General features: G+C 57.4%; 3 protein-coding genes and 1 long non-coding RNA gene across 4 annotated transcripts in view; 2 read left to right on the forward strand and 2 right to left on the reverse strand.

The window, feature by feature from the left end:
• BCAR1 (BCAR1 scaffold protein, Cas family member) overlaps window positions 1–7018 on the forward strand; it is a 37417-nt gene extending 30399 nt beyond the window's left edge. Inside the window, 2 exon segments of the mRNA XM_082712213.1 lie at window positions 574–663; window positions 3841–7018. Coding sequence (XP_082568339.1) covers window positions 574–663; window positions 3841–4353 — 603 coding nt within the window. The 3' untranslated portion in view covers window positions 4354–7018.
• Window positions 5543–9400, reverse strand: LOC309853794 (chymotrypsinogen B-like). The gene is made up of 7 exons (XM_082712292.1): window positions 9245–9400; window positions 8361–8464; window positions 8192–8271; window positions 7712–7790; window positions 7105–7285; window positions 6237–6370; window positions 5543–5763 (listed from the first exon to the last, which is right to left on the reverse strand). Exons 1-7 carry the CDS (start codon window positions 9381–9383, stop codon window positions 5602–5604), a joined length of 879 nt encoding a protein of 292 aa, XP_082568418.1. The 5' UTR covers window positions 9384–9400; the 3' UTR covers window positions 5543–5601.
• A 353-nt stretch (window positions 9401–9753) lies between these two features.
• On the reverse strand, window positions 9754–12970 carry LOC309853793 (chymotrypsinogen 2-like). The gene is made up of 7 exons (XM_082712291.1): window positions 12857–12970; window positions 11842–11945; window positions 11645–11724; window positions 11249–11327; window positions 10754–10934; window positions 10536–10669; window positions 9754–9984 (listed from the first exon to the last, which is right to left on the reverse strand). The coding sequence occupies exons 1-7, from the start codon at window positions 12906–12908 to the stop codon at window positions 9823–9825; spliced, it is 792 nt and encodes a 263-aa protein (XP_082568417.1). The 5' UTR covers window positions 12909–12970; the 3' UTR covers window positions 9754–9822.
• A 1918-nt stretch (window positions 12971–14888) lies between these two features.
• LOC309853806 overlaps window positions 14889–22328 on the forward strand; it is a 56416-nt gene continuing 48976 nt past the window's right edge. The window contains exon 1 of the long non-coding RNA XR_014305953.1: window positions 14889–14907. This is a non-coding gene — a long non-coding RNA (uncharacterized lncRNA). The remainder of the gene's footprint in view (window positions 14908–22328) is intronic.

Consider the following 22328-nt stretch of genomic DNA (forward strand, 5'->3'; position numbering starts at 1 on the left):
CCCGCCTCAGGCCTTTGGGCTGACGTGGCCATGTCATCAGAGGCCCTGCAGTGCCAGCCAAGAACGACCCTTGAGCACTGGCAGGGGCTGAGCTGCTCCAGTGAGCAGGACAGAAGCAGCTCTCTTGTGTGTGGGGAGAGGGATTTTGAAGTATAAACAAAAACAAAGATTGTTACAGGCATTGGGAAAGAAAGAAAACCAGGAGATGGGAAGGTGGGCCTCTGAGCACAGAGACCCGGATGCCAGCCGAGTACCCCAGTAGGGAGCATTTCAGGTTGAGTCAGCAGGTGCCAAGGCCCAGTGGTCAGGAATGGATGAACAGGCCCTGTATGCCAAGGGGAAGGGTTTGAATGTGATTCCTGGTATGGGAGCCGGGGCAGGGAGGATGGCCTGGCCACCTGGGGGGGCCCGCAGTTGGTGGAAGGGGCCTGGAGCGCACCCTCCTGGGAGGCTGTTCCTGCTGCGAGCCTGGGTCTGGCATGCAGTGCCACCTGGTGGCTGCCGACAGGGCCTTGCGCTCCCCCAGGCCCATGGGGCTCCTGACTCAGTCCAGTCCTTGTGCCTTGCCTCCAGGGGAAGGAAGAGTTTGAGAAAACCCAGAAAGAGCTGCTGGAAAAGGGCAACATCATGCGGCAGGGGAAGGGCCAGCTGGAGCTGCAGCAGGTAAGCATGCCTTCTCTGGGCTGGGGCGGGGGAGCCCAGCAGCCCCTCTGGAGCCGAGCCTCCCACCGCCCTCCCTGCCACAGGACTGTCTCCGTGCATCTGTTGGATTTCTGTGTGTTACTATCAGAGTGATCGTGGTAGACATGGGAACACAGAGAAAAGTGTAAAAAGGCAGGAAACAAGGCCCCTGAAGCAGTGGGGGTACCCTGGGGCTCGTTTGTAGCTCTGCTCCTGCGTCCAGAGTAGCCTCTATGTTTTCATGTTCTTGAGTTTGTGAGCAGGAACATCTGTTTTTTTTTTGTTTTTTTTTTTAAGATTTTATTTATTTATTTGACAGACATCACAAGTAGGCAGAGAGGCAGGCAGAGAGTGGGGGGGTGAAGCAGGCTCCCTGCTGAGCAGAGAGCCCTAGGTGGGGCTCGATCCCAGGACCCCGGGATGACAACCTGAGGCAAAGGCAGAGGCTTTAACCCACTGAGCGACCCAGGCGCCCCAGAACATCTGCTTTTATTTCAAAATTGTCCCATGGCATTAAACATTCTTCCTCAGTTGTTTTTAAAGGTCATGGGACATGTCTGAGTATTAAATGCTTACATCATACCCAGTTTCCCTGATTATAATGGTACTGCTGTACTTGTGTGCAGATATAGAATTTCTTCATACTTCAGATCATTTCCTAAGGGTAGGAAAGGGATTATAAAAATAAATTAATAAATAAGGTACCTTTATTCTGATTATGAAGATGGAAAAAAAAATACAGACGAGCATGATGTAACACAGAAAAATCACCTATCAGGTTTTCGGCACCCCGCACCCCACCCCCGCCCCGGGCATGGGGAGGATGGCAGAGCCAGGAGAGCTTCCCAGCTCCACCCTGGCCCCTGCAGAGCCACCATTGGCCCAGCTATAAGGTACAGACCATAGTGGGTCCATCTCAGGGTCATTGTGAGAATTAAGGGAGGGAAGAGCAGAAGCCTGGCCCATGGAACATACTCTGTAAAGGGATAAAAGTTCATAATTAGAGGTATCTCCATCCATCCATCCATCCGTCCATCCATCATCTGTCTGATGTATGGAATCTCCACTAGTTTAAGAAATGGACATGCGCTTTATCAAACTCTGTGACTTCTCTGGACTGTGCCAGCATTTATTTATCTGGTCCCCTGTTGGTGGGACATTTCGGGTATTCCCAGAATTGCTTTCATGAACAGCACTTCACCGACCTGCTTGATCCCAAAGGTAAATTACTAAAAGCTGGAAGAAGAGATAGGAATATACATGAAAAGCTCTAGAAAGGTCGAGTGCCCTTCGGCCAGGGACCTAAAGCACCACTACGGTACAGGCTCATCAATTGTAGACACGTAGGGCGCCTGGGTGGCTCAGTGGGTTAAAGCCTCTGCCTTCAGCTTAGGTCATGATCTCAGGGTCCTGAGATCGAGTCCCGCATCGGGCTCTCTGCTCAGCAGGGAGCCTGCTTCCTCCTCTCTCTGCCTGCCTTTGTGCCTACTTGTGATCTCTCTCTCTCTTTGTCAAATAAATGAATAAAATCTTAAAAAAAGAATTGTCAAAGAATGGAAAAGAGTTCGAACTGAAAGTGAGTGTGCATCCTCTCCCTGGCTGAGGGGGCCAAATGGTGAGTCTCCCCAGGTTGCCGCCGATTGTTTCAGGGATGAGGAAGGGGCAAGTCCATGCTGGTTTTGCTAATTAAATGAAGGCTTGAAATCTTGGATGAAACCGAACTTATCTGTGCCTGAGCCTGTGCACAGCTGATCACAGCCCCGCAGGCCCCCGGTCAGTCAGCTCAGTCCACACGGGCAGCTTGCATGGCGGGGGCTGCCGTCGTGGAGAGCCGCTCTCCCCCTGCGCTGACACAGGCCAGCTGACGGCGGGCCCCTGCCCTCTGGCTCGGGCTGGAAGGGCGGCCGTAAAACAGTCGGCCCTCAAACTCCGTGGGTGTGAACTGCATGGATCCACTTGGGGCTGGATTTTTGTTTTAATAAGTACATCGGAGAAGGATTTTAGAGACTAAGACAGTCTGAAAAAACATGCAGATGGACCATGTAGCCTAGAAATACTCAAAAAATTATGTATTGTAAGAAAACAGCATTTGGTACAAGTAACAAGTTTTACAAATACCATGACCTTTCTTTTTTCTTTTTTTTAAGATTTTATTTTAAGTAATCGCTACTGTGGGACTCAGACTCCCAACTCTGCAATCGAGAGTTGCACGCTCTCCTAGCTAAGCCAGCCAGGCACACCCCGCTACATCTCTTCTGTTTAAAGTTTTTATAATGGGAAATTGAATTCCCTTATAAAACTGAAGAAGGCAGTCCCCTGGGTGCGTTCACCCACTCCCAGCCCCTCTCGGGACGGCTGCTAAGCTGGGTATCTGGCAGCCTTACCCCGCAAACCATGTTGGAGACGTTACAGCCTTTCGTCTGCAAATACTTGTGTTTGGTTCTAAAAGATAACAGACCTGGATTGTATTCTACCAGGGGTGACTTCCGGGGACCCGAGATACCAGCGGACAGCTGTCTTGTTTTCTGCTTGTTGGTGTATTTGAAGTTTTTCTTTTTTAAGAATTGATTAATTTATTTAAAGCGTGATTGGGGGCAGGGGTAGAGGGAGAGAATCAGGCAGACTCCCTGCTGAGCACATTCTACACAGGGCTCGATCCCGTGACCCCAAGATCATGACCTGAGCCCAAATCAAGAGTCAGATGTTTAACTGACTAAGCCACCCAGGTGTCCTGATTTGAATCTTTTTACAACGTATATGTTAAAGACAAAATGTGGGGCTTTTAAAATTCATTGTGAAGTATGGATAGGTTCCTAGGAAGCTGCAGAGAGTATATATAAAGCAGGTCCGTGTCCCCCTCACGCACTTTCCCGCAGTGATTGCTTCCCGATTACGTAAGCAGAGACTGACGTCCCCAACCACGGCAGCTGCTCATTTGTTCTGTGTCGATCATTTCATGGTTTCCAAAATGTTACATCAATGGAATCCTACCTTTTGAGATTAGCAGAAGTTACTGGCGAGTGTCGGGAGGCCGCTGCGGACGCATGCTTTGCCTGTGGCCTAGAGACCGCGCCTGTCCCCGCTCCCGCTGGGAGCCGTCCCATTCTCTTTCTCGGCGTGGTGCAGCCGCGGTCTCACTCTGCTCTCCCTCTGCTGCAGCTGAAGCAGTTCGAGCGGCTGGAGCAGGAGGTGTCCCGGCCCATCGAGCACGACCTGGCCAACTGGACCCCAGCGCAGCCACTGGCTCCAGGGCGGACAGGCAGCCTGGGGTCCTCGGACCGGCAGCTGCTGCTCTTCTACCTGGAGCAGTGCGAGGCCAACCTGACCACCCTCACCAATGCGGTGGACGCCTTCTTCACTGCCGTGGCCACCAACCAGCCCCCCAAGATCTTCGTGGCACACAGCAAGTTTGTCATCCTCAGCGCCCACAAGCTGGTGTTCATCGGGGACACGCTGTCGCGGCAGGCCAAGGCGGCCGACGTGCGCAGCCAGGTGACCCACTACAGCAACCTACTGTGTGACCTTCTGCGTGGCATCGTGGCCACGACCAAGGCCGCTGCCCTGCAGTACCCATCCCCCGCCGCCGCCCAGGACATGGTGGACAGGGTCAAGGAGTTGGGCCACAGCACCCAGCAGTTCCGCCGAGTCCTGGGCCAGCTGGCAGCAGCCTGAGAGCCGGTGACTGGAGGGATGGGGGTCGGGAGGAGGACACCTGCCCCGAGAGAGTTGCCGTGCTGTAGGCGTGGGGACAGGCACCCCAGCTCTGCCCAGGCCTGGTGCCCCAGACTGTCCAGGGATTTGTACATATTTATGACGGGGCAGGATATGGGACAGCATTTCCTCAGCAGAGCCCAAGCAGAGCTGGGCCCCCGGGAGACAAGGCTGAGGAGTAGGCTGGGGTCTTCCTGCATACACGGCGCCGGGGCCCAAAGACCCCTCGATCCCCATGGCCTCAGAGGACCCCTTGAGCTGATCCTAGCCCCGCTGGGGGCCCTGTCCCTCGCTCCCCCACACCACAAGCGCCACTGTACCAGGAGAAAAACTCTAAAACACTATTTTTCATTATTGATTTTCCAGTCATTTGACTAATAGTCTACATTTAAATAAAATTTTAAAAATGGGAAGCCTCTGGTGTGAGGTGTGAGAGCCAACAGGCCTCATGGATGCAAGCAGGGGTGTCCTTGCTCTCGGATGCCACAGGGTAGGAGCCACAGACGGAGGGGATTTGGGGTGAAGTTGTGGGAAGCTTCTTGGGAGGGTGAAGACCAAGTGGGTCCCTTCAGGAGCCAGGCTAAGGACATGAGGCCAGGGATCTCCTCCAAGGTGGGGGTAGGTCTGCCATGACCCCGAGACCTTGAGAGCCAAGGCTGCTGGAGAGAAGCTGAGTCATCCTCAAACAGCAGGGCGCGATGGCCGAGGAGGGGTGCGCCCGTGGCCAGGTCGGCGGGAAGCCAGCACGGACTGAAGCAGCTCCCGGAGCACACTGGGCTCCACTGGGGCCTACGCTCCAAGGCAGAGAACCCGTGGAGGACACCACAGAAACTTGTTTTCACAGACCTCACCCAGAGCTTTGCTCTTAGAAGCTCATAATTTCACCCAGGGACTTACTCCGGAGCGTCTTCCTTGAATTACGCATAGACTTGGCCTCTACGTTGGGACTTGGGGATCCACAGGGCCCTTGCCCTGGGTTTCAGGAACTGCTGCTCCTACCCTGACTGTTCTGCCCGTCACCTTGGGCCCTGGTCTCCTACCCCTAAGAAGAAGGGCAGGATCTGTCAACCCTCCCCAGCGGGGACCCCAGTGAAGGCCGCCATCCTCCCGCCCCTCAGCACCCTGGCGAGGACACAGACGGCAAAAGGCATGTGGTTGCTCTCAGGGTTTTATTTGGGTTTTGCAGGAGTTGGGGGGTGAGGCAGGGGTTCAGTTGGCCTGCAGAACCTCACGAACCCAGGGAATGAACTTGGTGACGCGGGTGTACACCCCTGGTGAGAATGGGTTGCACCAGCTACTGCCCCAGGACACGACGCCCACCAGGGTCCAAACTCCGTCGTTCTGGCAGACCAGGGGGCCCCCAGAGTCGCCCTGCAGGAGGATAAAGGACTGGTTTCCAAGCCCGAAGTGGGGTGCCAAGGCCCCAGTGTGCCCTGATCTGCCCCAGCCCAGGTTCAGTGCAGAAAAATGACACGCCTGGGCACAGTGACTGAGCAGGAGACCCTTCAATGTGGGTCCCATGGCAGCCCCAGCTCCGTCACCAACTCCAGAGGGCCTGGGGCAGGTGGACAACCCTCTGACCCGGCCAGTGCCTGTGCAATGGGCTACAAACTCCCGGCTCCCGGGGGCTGGCGTGAGGGGGCTAAGGCCTGCAGCACGCCCAGGCCAGAGAGAGCCCTTGGGCAGAGGCCCCTGTTTCTGCAGGTCCAGGTCTGGGCTGGGGTCTGGGCAGCTGGCCTGAGCAAAGGAGCCAAGACACGCGCAGAGAGGACCTGCCCTCTGGGCTGAGCAGGGGTGGCATGAGGTCCGACGGGGAGCACCAGGGTGGCAGAGCCGGGCCATACCGAGCAGGAGGACACGCCGCTGGCACCCGCGCAAACCATCACATTCGTGATCCTGCTGCCCCAGAACTTCATGCAGTCGGCGTTGGACAGGAGGGGCAGGGCCGCCTGCTGCAGCTTGTCGGGGGTCTTGTAGGCTGGAGGGACACAGCAGGCCCGGAGGGGTCAGGGCCTCTCCTTCCGCCCCGACCCCCTGGACAGTGCCACACACAGCCACTGGCCTCAAGTCAGGAGGGAAGTCGGGCGTGGAGGTGGGGCATGGCAGTGAGGGGCCACGCTTGCCGGTGCTTCCGTGCTTCTCCGCAAGGTGGTCTTCCAGGACAGAGTGCTTAAGCTCATCTTTTTATTTTTAGGTATTTATTTATTTGACAGAGAAAGCAGAAGCAGGGGGAATGGCAGGCAGAGGGAGAGGAAGAAGCAGGCTTCCTGCTGAGCAGGGGGCCAGATTCAGGTCTCCATCCCAGGACTCTGGAATCATGACCTGAGCCGAAGGCAGACTCTTAATGGAATGAGCCACCCAGGTGTCCGCCCCCTCCAACTTTTTAAGATTTCATCTGTTTATTTGAGAGAGAGAGAGCGAAGCAGGGGGAGCAGCAGGCAGAGGGAGAGGGACAAGCAGACCCTCTGCTGAGCAGGGAGCCCCACAGGAGACTGGTTTCCATCTGACCGCAGCCAGAGGCAGTCACCCAACCGACTGAGCCACCCAGGCACCCCTAAGGTCATCTCTAATCATGTTTGGTAGATTTTTCATTATGAGGGTTTTAAATAAAGGAAAGAAAGATTTATGGTTTGCGATTTACATGCGTGGAATTTAGACCAAAATCAGAATGAGGCTCCCTCCCTTCCGAAAAGGCCCTGCAAGGCCACTCACAGTTGTACTGGGTCTTGCCCCAGCCCGTGGTGGCGCAGACGGAGCCCGGGGGGGAGCTGGCATTGGCGCTGGGCAGGCACACAGGGGACACAGTGCTGGAGAGCAGGGCAGGCGTGGCCAGCTTCAGCAGGGCGATGTCGTTGGTGTCCATAATCCTGTCCCACAGTGGGTGTTCAAAAACCTGGGGAGACATGGTGGGGGCTGGGCAGAGCTCAGAGGACTTGGGGGTTGACGTGGGGAGGTAGGGACGGAGGTCTCGAGACGCAGAGGGCTCCGTGCCAGGCGGGCAGTCGTTGAGAAAGGAGCACAGATGGAGCTGCACAGGCAAAATCTCTGGAAACTGGCATTTGACACATCGGTGATATTTAGTTTTTGTATTTTTGTGCTTTTCTACAATGAGCAAAATTTCATCTTCCCATCAGAAGCAGCATTCTGTATTTGTAAAGGAGCTTTCTCCTTGGGAAAGAAGGCTCTGGACTGAGAAGTGCAAGGGTGAGGCCCGATGGGTCGGCCAAGGTCATGTGTTCCCGCACACCCTGCCCACCTTGCCCCTCCCTCATCCCAGGCCCCCAGGGGCGGCCTCCTCGGCCACCCGCCCTCGAGGTACCTTTGCGATCCTCAACACCTGGACAGCCTCGCCATCAGAGCCGTGATCAGACACGCCAGCCACCACACGGTGGCTCTTCCTGGGGGGAGAGGAGGTGGCAGAGGGGTCTCGGGGTGCCCGGGCGCCGGGCAGGCACACGGGGGACACGGTGTGCCTTTTGCCAATTGCAGGAAGCCCCGGCTGAACCTCTCCTTCCCACGAGGACATGGGGGCCTGGCTCCCCAGCTGTGCACTGAAGGCCCTGGACTAGAGTGGCTCTCCTGGATGAAGTGGGGGTCCAGGGTGGCAGGGGGCACAAGGGTCGGGATTTTCTCCTGCAGGTGATGGCTCTGCCTGTGGCTAGGAGGTAGGAACAGCGTCTTCCCCACCTGCCCTTGGCCTCAGACCCTTCAGCACGGTGCCTGGGATGGGGCCTGGGGAGGGAGTGAGGGCTGTTCCCTGACACCCAGGGGGCCTCTGCTGCCCGAGCCCTGGCCTCACCTGACTCTGCAGTGGGCAGCGGTGAGCACCCAGTCCTGGCTGATAAGCGAGCCCCCGCAGAAGTGTAAGCCCGAGTTGGTCTGGGGAGAGGAGAGCCGGACAGTCAGCCTCGCTGCTCCTGCCTGACCATGCCCAGTCCATCCCGCCCCCTCCTCAGCTTCCCCCTCACCTGCAGGGACACCTGCCAGGGCCAGGAGCTGGGCACAGCATCTTCCCCATTGACAATCCGGGACAGGCCACTCAGCTCAGGGTGGATGGCAGGGACCCCGCAGCCTGGGGGCGAGGGCCAGGGTAGCTGGTCAATGGATGGGGGCCGAGGAGGGAGAACTAGACTTCCAGCCTCTGTAGCCACCCAGCACCCAGCCCATCCTGACCTGGCCGGCGGCTGCCCTGGGGCCCTTGTGGAGGGTCCTGGAGGCTGGGGACATCCAGAGTTAGGGACCAGAGCTAGAAGCCTGGATCTGGAGACGCCTACATAGCCAGCTCCCCAACCCACTGTGTGCCCCAAGAGGAGCCTCCATCCTTCAAACCCAGGGTCCTGGGTTGTAGGGCTGAGACAGCCTGCTTGAGTCCCGGTGCTGTCACTGCCCTCAAGTCTGCGGTAGCAGCGGAGTGTTACTCCCACCGGAACAGCACAAACCCCGGAGGCTGCCAGAGTCAGGAGGACGGAAGGAGCAGGGCCAAAGGGACCGGCGTGGGAGACCTTCCGGAGGTCCAACGCCAGTGGCTCGGGGACGGATGTGGATGCTGGGGGAGTCCGGACGACCCCCCCTTTCTGAGCCAACGGAGGAGGCCAAGATGAGGCAGGTCCAGCATGACCCATGGAGTCTGAGGGGCTCGAGGGACCTCTAGGCAGAGCAGGAGTGGGGAGCCCAGGAGAGGCACCCAGCAAGGCTGAGAGGGGAGCCCGCGGGGCCGGCGGGGGGGTCAGGCGGGGCAGGTGAGGAGAGGTGCTAGGACTTGGCTCTCCAGGTCCCAGCTTCTGGGGGTGTGGGTGTTGGGGGTGGGAGAGGCCTGGTGTGGGGCTGCCTCCCCCCCGAACTTTGCGCTTACCGGAGCTGCCGCCAAAGAGGAGAAAGCCAAGGACAGCCCAGAGAAAGGTCATGGTGTGTGACTCAGGAGGTTGAATAGGGTCAGCCTGAAGGACCCTCAATATATTCCCCGGCTCACCAATCGCAGCCTGCCGCGCCATCCCCTTCCTTATCAGGAGGCCCTGGGCTGAGAAGCACCTGGTTCCTGGGCAGGCCTGGGCAGCTGCTCCTGGGAAGGGTCCTTGGAACCACAGGTGTGTGCAGCCGGCAGCTGGCCCATCCCGCAGCTGCCCACTCCCCGGGGCGGGGCCCTGAGCACCCTGAGCCTGGCTTGGAGGGCCAGGCCCCTGCTGCTTCCCGGGGTGGAAGCATGGAGCCAGGCATGGGGGCCGTGGTCCCGTGTCATCTCTTGAGAACAAGACCAAAGGCAGGCCCTCCAGGTACCTCCCGCCATTCGTCCCAGTGAAGACGCATGTTCACGAGCAGAATGAGGTCTCAGGGGCCCCACCACAGAAGAGCACATCATCAATGTGTCTTTTATTGATTTATTGAAGCTTCATGGGAGCAGGTCGGCAGGGATGGCAGGGTGAGGCCGGAGACTCAGTTGGCTTCCAGAATCTGCCGTACCCAGGGCATGAGCTCGGTAACGCGGGCGTACACGGCAGGACTGGAGGTGGAACAGGTGCCGCTGCCCCAGGACACGATGCCCACCAGGGTCCAGGCTCCATCCTTCTGGCAGACCAGGGGACCCCCAGAGTCGCCCTGCAGGGAGAGAGAAGAAGGGCTTGGATCCGCAGCCCCGGCGGCCAGGCCAAGGGGACCCTGGATGTTGTTCCAGAGCCCTGACGAGGGCCTGGCAGCCCGCGGACACATGGCACATGCCTACTGGAGGGATTATGAACGATTACAAAGAAGCTATAGCAGCTCCTTGCGTGGTTTGTGCCCCTGAACGTCTGGGCCATCGCCTGGGACCCTGTGATAGACGCCTAATAAAGTGGTTTGGTTGACAGGGAGGAAGCACGGGTGGTGAGGGCGGGCCATGGAGCCCAACCCCGTCTGGAGACCTCTGGGCGCCATGGGCCACTCCCCAGGCTGTACCCGGCACTGCTCCCGGGGGCGGGGGCGTTCTTCCAGGAGAACTGCGTTTTTACAACAGCTCAAGCAGGAATTCCAGGGAGAGGGTTCGGGCCGTCTAAAGAGGCCTGCGTGTGGCTTCTACCTCCTCTCTCTGGCCAAGCCCCTGACCTGGGCTTTTGCTGGAACCCACGCCGGGCTGGGAGGGAAGGGGTGCGGAGAGAGTCCAGAGACCGTACCATGCAGGAGGACACGCCACTGGCCCCGGCGCAGACCATGAGGTTGGTGATCTTGTTGCCCCAGAACTTCTTGCACTCGGTGTTGGACAGGAGGGGCAGGGTCGCCTGCTGAAGCCTGTCAGGGGTGTTGGCATCTGGAAAGATAGGGGTGGCGGTCAGTGACCGCACCCTGGCCCCCCAACCCCCGTCTCTCACCCACCCGGCTGGAGGGCGCTCACTGGTGTGTTTGGTCAGGCCCCAGCCAGTGGTGGCGCACAGGGTCCCCGCAGGGAAGTCGTCGTTCTCATTGGGCAGGCACACGGGGGACACGGTCTGGGAGAAGCGGGCAGGCGTGGCCAGCTTCAGCAGGGTGATGTCATTGTTGACGGTGAATATGTTGAACTTGGGGTTCTTGAAGACCTGCGGGGGCAGGGGCGGGGGGCTGTGGTTGGGTGGTTGGGGTCCGGGAAGAGGCTGGCACAGGGCTGAACCAGGGCGCTGGGCCACCCCACATCACCCCCGTGCTTCTGTCTTCAATATGGCAACCCCTCCTGCGGCCCCAGGAGCCTGGCTCAGGCCCAGGACACCCTGCTTTCTGCTTTGCCCTGTCACAACGGGATCCCGCGGAGGTTGGGAACAGCTGGGGGTGTTCAGGCATTAGCCTGGGCACCACACTCGCCAGGTCTGCCCCCTGCTCTACCCAAGGGTCACACCTGGACTCCAGGCCACCATACCTTGGCAATCTTCAGCACTTGGATGTCCTCAGCATCAGAGCCCTGGTCAAACTCCCCAGCCACGACCAGGTGGGAGGTTCTGGAGAGGGCCCGAGAGAGAAGGGGGTCCTGCTGTGAGGCAGGGGGCGCACACAGCAGGTGCAGGCTGCGTGTGTTAGCGTGTGTACCTGTGTGCATGTGCTCTGAGTTGTTGACCAGAGACAGGACCTCAAAATATTAGCAACTGCCCCTGGAATACCTGCCCCTACAGCCCGCTGGGTGTTTCCTTCCCGGGGACCCTTGGCACGAGTCGGGTTTTCTACATGTTCCCAAACAAGGAAACCGAGGCCCAAGGAGTTAAGGGTCCAGAGAGTCTCCCCCAGACCAAGGGGTTTCCTGGGGACCCTGGGTCCTCACCTGACCCCGCAGTGGGCGGCAGTGACCACCCAGTCCTCGCTGATGAGGGAGCCCCCGCAGAAGTGGAAGCCAGTGCTGTCCTGGAGGAAGACGGGGAGGAGTGTGTGTTGGCTGGACACCAGCAGCCCCCCAGGCTGACCCCAGGTGGGCCCATACCCCAGCGTGTCCCCCACTCAGGGGTAGAACTCCTCCCTTACCTGCAGGGACACCTGCCAGGGCCAGGAGCCCGGGACAGCGTCCTCTCCATTGACGATCCGGGACAAGCCACTCAGCACGGGGTGGATGGCAGGAACCCCGCAGCCTGGGGGTGGGAGCGTGGAGTAAGGGATGGGGGCCCGGGCTCCCCACTCTCCCAGGAACCCCCAGGGACAGCTCAGTCGGACGTGTGCTTCAGCCCAGACAAGCCCAGCAGGTTGGCTGCAAGGTGGTGGCTGGGCCCAAGCACGGGCTGGAGGCAGGGTCTGGGGGTGTGGGCCCAGCCCCACCACTGCCTAGCCCTACTGTTCTGAGCATCTTTCCATCTGCAGAGAGGGGGTCATATAGCTGCTACCCTCACAGAGCTGGGAGACGGATGCAGGAAGACGGGGTGCCTGGGTTGGACATTCGACTCTGGATTTCAGCTCAGGTCTTGATCTCGGGGTCCTGAGGTCGGGCCCCCTGTCTGGCTCTATGCTCAGAGTAGTCTGTCTCGATCTCTCTCTCTCTCCTTCTGCCCCTCCACTCACTCAAATTCTTTCTCAAATAAATAAATAAATTCTTAAAAAATAAAGAAAGAAAGCTGCAAGAAGACTCAGCAGGCAAAGCAGGAACTTGCTCTGTTCCTGGCACAGATTAAGGGCTCCACGAACACAAGCTTGAAAGTGCTGGGTTCGAGGGTCCCGAAGGGCTGGTGGAGGCCAAGCCGCACCTGCCCGCCAGCTCGGCCTCTGAGCCTGGCTGGGAGCCACTAGCTGTTCAGAAGAATTTTCACTCCCTCTGGACTTGGCCTCCCTATCCTCCTGGGGGCCATCCTGGCCATCCAGGCCAACTGGTCCCCTCCTGGTCCCCTTGTGGCGATGGGGCTGGTGAGGCCCAGAGGGGGAGAGAGACGTGCTCACGCTCACAGCACCGCGTCCAGCTGAACAGGGAGCAGGGTCCCTGTTGCCCCATCTGGCCCCAGGGTTGTAGGGGAGCAGAGACCTCCCTCCCGGCCTCTGCTGGCCTCGAACTCACCGAAGGCTGTGCTCAGGAGGGCGCAGCAGGAGAGAAGCCAGAGGAAGGCCATGGTGCTGTGGTCAGAGAGCTGTAGGGTGCCTGCCTGCGGAGCTCCCGTTATATCCCTGTGCACCAAGCTGTTATCTGCAAACCTTGAGGTGGCAGTCAATTTCCTGGGCATGTGCCCACGGAGGTAGAATGTGCCAGAGCAGGTCTGGCATCAGGGTGTGTGATGGCAGCAGCTGTGGCCCATGGTCCTGCTTGGGTCTGGGTCAAGGGCAATGGTGGTTCCAAACAAGGTAGCCACGGAGAAGAGCTCAGAGAACTTGGGCTTCCTCTTCCAGGAAGGGACGTCGGGACAGCAGCCAGGCCTGGGCAGGGCTGGAGCCCCAGCCTACTCTCTCATGGGCTGGAAAACCTTGGACAAGTAACTGAGCTGGTGTGTTCATTTTCCTAAAGCCCTGGGCAGTGTGGTCAAGGAGGGAGGAGGAGTGGGGACCAAGGGGCAGCCGGCCAGGGCTGAGAATGTTCCTTCGGCCTTGGGGATGGTCAAGAAGGCTCTGTGAGGGTCTGTTCAGTGTCTGCGGTGGTCACTTGGGCTATGTGCAGCGTGGCTCGGCGGGGCAGGCCACCCACTGCCTGTTCACAGCAAGCCGGGTCTCTTCACCCAGATGCCAGGGACCCTGGGATCGAGCATGGCGCCTCCTGGGGTTATGCTCTCAGTGATAGCTGGTGGAGGCTGGGTCAGGCAGGAGGAAATGGAGTGGGGCAGGCAGGCAAGGAGGACTGCTTCTGGTTCGGGTGACACGGTGGACAGTGGGGCCCTTGCTCAGCACTTAAGAATCCAGGGAAGGAGAAATTTGAGGGTGAGGGTGCGAGTGTGAGGTACAGCCTGAATCCCGCAAAACACACAAGGAAAATGATAACTCATGGCTGTTATTCATTTCTGTCGCAACGATGGTGGCTCCGCACAGAACAGCTGTGCAGTCTTGGGCAGGTTATGTGACCTCTCTGGTTTTCTTTCTAAGTAGTAAAATGGGGATGCTTGTCCGCATTATGAAAGGACCGCGCTAGGACCCGGCCTAACGCATGGTCCATGTTGGTTGGTCCTCTGTGCTCCTTGGAATTCTGATCGGTGCCCTTGCTGCATTCTAGAAGACTGTCTAATGACAGCGAGGGGTGGCCACACTAACAGGTGGGAAAGCCGGGTACAAAGCAGGGGGTGGAGGGTGGCCCCCTCTGTGAGACCCTGCTATCCATGCAAGCCCGTTGCTCCTTTCCAGCCTGGTTTACCAGGCCCAGAGCGGGCTGGGACAAAAGAAAAGAAACACAGATTTTTCCTGCTTTTAGGAAGCATGCATGGGGAAAAGAGAGAGAATTTACTGAAAAGAGGGGGAAGAAAGTAAAATGTACATTCCTACAGCTGAGGAGTTATCATGGTTAATACCAAGGCAGGAGGGCCTCACCCAGAGGGGACATTCTGTAAGTTATAGGAGCAGGTGGAGTGCGCCTCGGGGACTGTGCGCAAGCCCAGGCAAGGACAAGAGCGACTTGCCACGCTCTGGAGGCGTAGGGCCCTCATGAGTCTGGAAGGCAGGAGGCCCGGGGGGGCGCGGGGTGCAGGACCCAGTCGGGCCATATTAAAGACTCAGTCGGGAGCGGCTGACCGCGATGCTGCAGCCGCCGGGTGCGTGGTTCCACCTGTCAGAAAGCAAGGAGGCGGGGGGCGGAGGCCTTGCAGGACCCTAGGTGCGAGAGGCGCAGCGGATGGGGGTGTGGCCGCGGCCTTGGAGCGCCGAGACCCCGCCCACCCCGCGCACCTCGCGCGCGGGCGGCGGAGATCTGGGAACGCGCGCAGCTGCCGGCGGCGGCGGCGGGGGGGGGGGGCGCACGTGCACGCACTCCCGCGGGGGGCGGGGCCCGAGGCCCTCAGGCCCGCGGCGTCGCGACCCCGGAGCCCAAGGAAGGATCCCTTGGCTCGCGCCGTTCCCCTCCTTTTTCGACGCGGGGCTCCTCCGCCCTCGCGCGTTTAGGGCTGGGACAAGCAGCCAAGTCGTCAGGGTCCCAAGGTGAGCCTGCGGGTGTCCCGACCCGGCTGTTCTGCCAACAAAGCTGACAGTATCGAGTATTTCCCTGCTTTCACTTTTCGCTATTTCTAACTTCCCTCCCTCGGTTTGGAACCCTGCGTCCTGGGCTCCTGGAGCGCACCCGTCCTACTCCTGCACACCGCAAGGGAGAAGGTATGGCCCTGGTTGCGGGTGGCGTGCCATCTCGGAAAGGCTGGACTCCGCGCGGGTCACCTCGCTGCAGGGGCGCAGCAGCTGGTGTGTTGGGCGGGCGGTGCTGAAGAAATTCCTGGAAAAGGGGGCGGGTGGCCCAGCATGACCCGCTCCGAGTGCGCCCTGGGAACAATCAGCGTGGGAAGGCTCTTTCCAGGGACGCCTGTGCTTTGCTGGGGACAGCCGGCGCTGAGCCAATCCCTGCCGGGCCGCCTCCTAGAATCTGGCTTCTGGTGGGGGGTGTCCAGGGGCCGCGTGGCGCGAGGGAGTGCGTCCTTCCACCGCTGACAGGGCTGTGACTGGGGTATGGCTCGAGGCCCAAACTCAAATGTCAGTTTCCTTAGGTGAAGGGGTCCCTCTTCCTGAAGCCCTGCCTCTCAGGAGGTCAAATCCCAGACTCTTCTTTGTATTAAAAATAACGTATAGGGCGCCTGGGTGGCTCAGTGCGTTAAGCCGCTGCCTTCGGCTCAGGTCATGATCTCAGGGTCTTGGGATCGAGTCCCGCATCGGGCTCTCTGCTCAGCAGGGAGCCTGCTTCCCTCTCTCTCTCTCTCTGCCTGCCTCTCCGTCTACTTGTGATTTCTCTCTGTCAAATAAATAAACAAAATCTTAAATAAATAAATAAATAACAATAACGTATATTGAGGTATAATTTACATGTGATGAGATGCACAGGTCTTAAATGAACAGAGGGACAAACAGATGCACACACACCCACACCCCCCCCCCCATAGTGTAACAAACACCACAACCAGGATATAAGATAATGTCATCATACCAGAAAGTTCCCTTCTGCCTCTTTCCAGCAATCCCTTCTCTGAGGTAACCATTAACCACTTTTCGAATTCTTTCACCGCAGGTTACTTTTGCCTGTTCTAGAAATTGATATACACGGAATGGGACTATATGTTGTCTTTGTATGTGGATTCTTTCACTCAGCCAAATGGTTTTGTGATTCACTTGTGTTCTTGGCTGGAAATGCGGGCGACATCCAATGCACCCCACGGGGTTGGTGGGGGGGTGGGGAGGCCTGGGGGAGGCCTCTCATGGGAGCTTGGCCTTTTTGAAAGATGGTGAAGACCGCCCCAAGGGGAAGGGGGGCGTCTTGCTAGCGAGGTGGTCCGTCCCCATCACTGGCCTCAGGCACAAACTCCAAGGCAGGTAAGGGCAGGGGAAAGCTTTGTCCTGGAAAAAGGGTGTGGTGGTTCCTGCAGACTTGGGGGGTGGAAGGTTGGGGGCGTGGAGGAAGCAGAGCTCTGTTTTCTGTGGTCTGGTTCTCATCTGTTTGCATCTTCAGTGTTTCACCTTCCACTTAAGTTGAAGGATGAAAGGTGTGGGTACAGGGAAATGGAAAGGACCAACTAGTGCCATGGGCAGGGGTAGGGATGCGCATGGGTGGAGTAGGTTCTGCAGAGAACTGGCTCTCTCAGAAGGCAGCCGCCCCAGGTGGGCATAGAGCATTCGTGCAGATGGAGGCTGGCTCCCTCGGACAGGGGCGGGGAGCACCTGTATTGGCATGGGGGGCTTCATGGAGATTTGGGGGTTCAGAGTTCTCCAGCCTTGCTCTGTCTGCCTAAAGTACCCCACTCCTTTCCCACCAGCTCCTTACCTGGTGGGGCTGAGTGACTGTCAGGCTCTGTAAGCCTCCAAGCCCAAAGTCAGGCTCCATGCTTGTCCATGTTGGTATTGTGTAAATCACGGGCCATACAATTCACCCATTTCAAGCAGATGAAGCAATGATTTTGGGTTTATTGCATCAGTTTTTAAAAATTGTGGTAAAATATATATAACATGAAATGTCCCATTTTCACCATTAAAAAATTTTTTTAAATTAACTTATAATGTATTATTTGCCCCAGAGGTACAGGTCTGTGATTCATCCGTCTTACACAATTCCCAGCACTCGCCATAGTACATACCCTCCCCATGTCCATCCATTTTCACCCTTTTTAAGTGTACAATTCAGTGGCAGTAATTACATTCCCAATTTGCACAACCATGCTCCCTATTCCCAAAACATTCTCATCACTTCAAGTGTGTCCCCTGCAGGATAACACCAATTTTCCTCTCCCCCAGCCCTGGTAACCTCAATTTAATGTACGTCTCTATGGATTTGTCCATTTTGGATGTCTCACGGAACTGGAAACGTGAAGTACGTGGGCCACTGGGACCGGGTTCTGTCTTTGAGTGTGATGTTTTCAAGGTTGACCCGTGTTGTAGGATATAGCTGTACTCTGTTCTTTTTCATGACTGAGTAATATTCCATTGTGTGGCTGTGCCCAGTTCATTTATCCATTTGTCCCCTGATGGGCATTTGGGTTGTTTCCAGCTTTTGGCTGTTGTGAATATTGGCATACAAGTATCTGTTTGAATCCCTGTTCTCGCTTTTGAAGGGAATATGTATACCTAGGAGGGAAATTGCTGGGTCATATGATAATTCTATGTTTAGCTCTTTGAGGAGCCATCATACCGTTTTCCACAGAGACTACCCGATTTTTCCATCCCCTCCAGCAGTGTGCATGGATTCCAGTTTCTCCACATCCTTGGCAAAACCTCTTGTTTTCCCTTCTAAAAAATCATCGCCATTGTGGTAGGTGTGATGCAGCATCTCACTTTCTGTGTTTTTTCTTAATTTTCAAATTGTGGTAATTTGAGGTCTGAACTATGTCTGAACTCCATTAGTGGTATTAAGTGCTTTCCCACTGGTGTACGCCCCCCACCACGTCCAGAACTCTCTTCATCTTGCTACAGTGGAGCTCTGCATCTGTTAAACTCTAACCTTCCATTGTCTCCTCCACCAGCCCCAGGCAGCCGCTGCTTTCTGTCCAATGACTTATATAAATGGGATCATACCGAGTTTGCCTTTTCGTGACTAGCTTCTTTCACTGAGCCTGACACCCTACAGTTTTGTCCATGCTGTAGCCTGTGTTGGGATTTCCTTCCTTTTTTCTTTTTTAAAGATTTTATTTATTTATTTGACACAGAGAGAGAGATCACAGTAGGCATAGAGGCAGGCAGAGCGAGAGGGGGAAGCAGGTTCCCCGCTGAGCAGAGAGCCCGATGCAGGGCTTGATCCCAGGACCCTGAGACCTTGACCTGAGCTGAAGGCAAAGGCTTAACCCACTGAGCCACCCAGGTGCCCTAGGATTTCCTTCCTTTTTAAGGCCGAATGATATTCTCTTCTATACATAGAGCACCTTCTGTTTCTGTGTTCATCTGTGGTTAGGCGTGTGTTACTCCCATGTCTTAGATACCATAGATAATGTTGGTACAAACATGGGTGTACAAATATCTGCTTTGAATTCTTCTGGGTGTATGCGCCAAGGTGGAATTGCGAGATCATGGGGTAAATCGGTACTTTTTTGAGGAACCGACAGTGTGCGACGGATCCCATTTCTCCACATCCTTTCTCATTCTTATTTCCTGGGTTTTTGTTTGTTTGTTTGCTTGTTTTGTTTGTTTGGTTTGGGCTTCTCTTTGCCATACTGTATGGATATGAGCTGTATCTCACTGTGGTTTTGATGCACATCTCCCTGATGACTTGTGGTTTTCATCTGCTTCTTGTGTCCTCCTGCACCATTGGTCCAACTCCCCGGGGTTTGTGATCACTGCTGACCCTGGAGGGACTCGGTGCCACAGCCACCTGCCTCGGAGGGCCTGTTTCCGCCTGCCCTTCGGCCTCTGCCGATGCTAATTGGCGATGCCACAGCCTTACCCCGTGGGCCAGCGGGGTCTCCTCTTCTCTGACAAAGAGGTTACCCATGGACTTCTCCAGTCTGTGAGCAGCACCTTCCCAAAACCCCATGTTCAGTGGGCCAGGGGACACAAGCACTACATCAGTCACGGTTTTGCCGGAAAAGAGGTGGCACCCTCAAAATTGGGTTATTTTTTGTTATTTTTTAGATTTTATTTATTTATCTGACAGAGATCACAAGTAGGCAGAGAGGCAGACGGAGAGAGAGGGGGAAGCATGCTCCTTGCTGAACAGAGAGCCCTACTTGGTGCTCGATCCCCGGACCCTGGGATTATATCCTGAGCCGAGGGCAGAGGCTTTTAACCCACTGAGCCACCCAGGTGCCCCTAAACATTGGGGTATTGAGTTGAATTTAAATGAAGGGAACTTTACAAAGGTGTGGGCAGCGTTTAGGAAAAACACACAAGGCTGATGAGGTGCCCAGGGCTCTAGTCAGGGAGCTTATCATGGAGCTTGGGGGGGTAGGTTCCCCTGGGAGATTGGGGGAGGGGGTGTCGCAGTCCCTAGTCAGGATCTCAGGATGGCAGCCCGCGGGCCAAGTGGCACATGCACTCGAGTGGCCCGGGCGCAGCAAGGTGGCGCTGGCTTTGCCACAGCCCTCTCGGGGGCAGCGGGACCCAGGGACACTAGTCAGAGCCTCCCCTCCCAGCTGAGAGCTGGGGCCAGCTGACCCTCTGTGGCAGCCCGCTGTGTGGAGGAGAAGGGGGAAGGGCTCAGGCAGGCACCCAGGAGGCCTTGCTGCTGCTGCTGCCACCGGGAGGGCTCAGCTCACGGCGTGGTTGACTGTCAAAGTAGGACACATGGCAGCATATGGGAGTAGCCGTGACCTCGGGGCTCCGAGCCTCCCCTACGCTCGCCTCTGCAACTGGGGGAGCTGTCCTGCCTTTCTAGAAGATTCCTCTTACACTCCACTGGGCCAGGAGTTTACTTGTGCAACAGACCCAAAGAGCCAGAGACTTCCAGCTCTTTCTGCTCTGGAAAAGTCCCTGAGGCAAGGAAAATACAGTTGGCTGGGCCACCTGCTTGGAATGAGCGAAGGAAAAAAAGAAAAAAACCGCAGCAAATGTAAATGACCCTGACGTGGACCCTAACTTTGGACTCCTCACCCTCCCAGCCAAGGTGGACACTCGGCTGGGAACCCCCCCCACCAGGGCGGGGGAGGGGCACACAGCGGGGGGTGTCGAAAAGCTTCAGGCCTGGTGGCTCTCTATGTTCCTGGAAATGTGGCTCCCTTAAATGTGGCTCCCTTGGCTCTGCCCTAGAGACGGGGTCCCTCTGGAAGCCCGCCCCGCCCGTGGCCACTGTCCCCACAGGTCAGAGCCCCTGCTTCTGCCCCAGGAAGCGTTTGGAACAAACTCCATGCCCAGCACGCACAGACCAAGACAAAGCCTCCAGGCCGCTGGATCAGGAGCAGTGACCTGTGTCGCTCGCTCTGGCAGGCCTCTCCCGGGGTGATGGAGGCCTGGGGAGCACAGTGCCCAGAAGCCTCGGGAGGAGACCCCTCTGGCCACCCCTAGCTTTCCTGACAAACCGGCTCAGGGCTGAAGCCCAGACCACCTTCCAGAACCACAGCGTTCTCCTTGCCCTCCCTGGACAATGGGAGTCACCACGTCATATTTCTGTCATTTTGGTGTGTGACTCTGTCACTAGGCTTCGGGGCTTATGAGGACAGGGGCGCCATGTGCTATGTGCACAGGAGCCCCCAGCCCAGCGTCTACACAGGATCTGCCGAGAGGTCACCGGGTCCCTACTTGTGGCAAGCGTATCACCATCTTATTACCCGCCCCTTCCTTTTCTCAGTGTTCTGGGATCATCAACATCGTTTCTGTTGTTTCCCTGTGGATCATTTAATGGCGTGGAACCAGTGCCCGATTTTATGGGACATGGAGCTGTCTACAGTGACTAGTTCCTTACGCTGTGAGTTACCGAAGAAAGAGACCGAGTTGAGCCCTGGGCTAGGGGCACGATGGCCTGTCAATGTGTTTGCTCACCTAGAACCTGCTTGTGGCCTCCGTGAAGGCAATGTCCTCACCCCACACACCCCCTCAGCTACGCTCAGGAGCTTCCTGGCTGGGCTGGTTTGAAGGGGACCCCCTCGATGACCTGGACCACCTGTACAACACTTCTAGATAATATTGACCTGAAAATACTTTTTTTTCCCCAAGATTTTATTTTATTTATTTATTTGACAGACAGATATCCCAAGTAGGCAGACAGGCAGGTAGAGCTAGGGGGGGAAGCAGGCTCTGCAATTAGCAGAGACCCCGATGTGGGGCTCGATCCCAGGACGCTGGGATCATGACCTGAGCCAAAGGCAGACTCCTAACTGAATGAACCACCCAGACGTCCACCTCCTCCAACATTCTAAGATCTTATTTATTTGAGAGAGAGAGAGCAAAGCAAGGGGAGCAGCAGGCAGAGGGAGAGGGACAAGCAGACCCTCTGCTGAGCTGGGAGCCCCAGAGGAGACTGGTTTCCATCTGACCCCAGCCAGAGGTAGTCGCCCAACCGAGTGAGCCACCCAGGCACCCCTAGGCTGGAGGGACACAGCAGGCTCGGAGGGGTCAGGGCCTCCATCTGCTACAAACCGGGCTGGGACATCCTGCTTGAGTCCCGGTGCTCCTGCGGCCCCCAAGTCTGCGGTAGCAGCGGAGTGTTACTCCCACCGGAACAGCACAAACCCCGGAGGCTGCCAGAGTCAGGAGGATGGAAGGGACAGGGCAAAGGGACCGGCGTGGGAGACCTTCCGGAGGCCCAACGCCAGTGGCTCGGGGACGGATGTGGATGCTGGGGGAGCCCGGACGACCCCCCCTTTCTGAGCCAACGGAGGAGGCCAAGATGAGGCAGGTCCAGCATGACCCGTGGAGTCTGAGGGGCTCGAGGGACCTCTAGGCAGAGCAGGAGTGGGGAGCCCAGGAGAGGCACCCAGCAAGGCTGAGAGGGGAGCCCGCGGGGCCGGCGGGGGGTCAGGCGGGGCAGGTGAGGAGAGGTGCTAGGACTTGGCCCTCCAGGTCCCAGCTTCTGGGGGTGTGGGTGTTGGGGGTGGGAGAGGCCTGGTGTGGGGTTGCCTCGCCCCCCGAACTTTGCTCTTACTGGAGCGCCAAAGAGGAGAAAGCCATGGCAGCCCAGAGAAAGGTCATGGAGTGTGACTCAGGAGGTTGAATAGGGTCAGCCTGAAGGACCCTCATTATATTCCCCGGCCCACCAATCGCAGCCTGCCTCGCCATCCCCTTCCTTATCAGGAGGCCCTGGGCTGAGAAGCACCTGGTTCCTGGGCAGGCCTGGGCAGCTGCTCCTGGGAAGGGTCCTTGAAACCACAGGTGTGTGCAGCCGGCAGCTGGCCCATCCCGCAGCTGCCCACTCCCCGGGGCGGGGCCCTGAGTGCCCTGAGCGTGGCTTGGAGGGCCAGGCCCCTGCTGCTTCCCGGGGTGGAAGCGTGGAGCCAGGCTTGGGATCA

This window comes from Mustela nivalis, assembly GCF_964662115.1.
Source record: "Mustela nivalis genome assembly, chromosome: 18".
In the NCBI taxonomy this organism is placed as follows: domain Eukaryota; kingdom Metazoa; phylum Chordata; class Mammalia; order Carnivora; family Mustelidae; genus Mustela; species Mustela nivalis.

What these genes read in the sequence shown, in the direction of transcription:
- LOC309853794 (XM_082712292.1), bottom strand. Translation starts at nt 9,383, where the DNA reads ATGGCGCGGCAGGCTGCGATTGGTGAGCCGGGGAATATATTGAGGGTC. An exon ending in CCTGGCAGGTGTCCCTGCAG is followed by an intron (nt 8,272 to 8,360) that starts GTGAGGGGGAAG and finishes TCCTCTCCCCAG; the next exon opens with ACCAACTCGGGCTTACACTT. An exon ending in GGGCAAGACCCAGTACAACT is followed by an intron (nt 6,371 to 7,104) that starts GTGAGTGGCCTT and finishes GTGTCCCTCCAG; the next exon opens with CCTACAAGACCCCCGACAAG.
- LOC309853793 (XM_082712291.1), bottom strand. Translation starts at nt 12,908, where the DNA reads ATGGCCTTCCTCTGGCTTCTCTCCTGCTGCGCCCTCCTGAGCACAGCC. An exon ending in CCTCCTGAGCACAGCCTTCG is followed by an intron (nt 11,946 to 12,856) that starts GTGAGTTCGAGG and finishes TCCCACCCCCAG; the next exon opens with GCTGCGGGGTTCCTGCCATC. An exon ending in GCCGCCCACTGCGGGGTCAG is followed by an intron (nt 11,328 to 11,644) that starts GTGAGGACCCAG and finishes GGCCCTCTCCAG; the next exon opens with AACCTCCCACCTGGTCGTGG.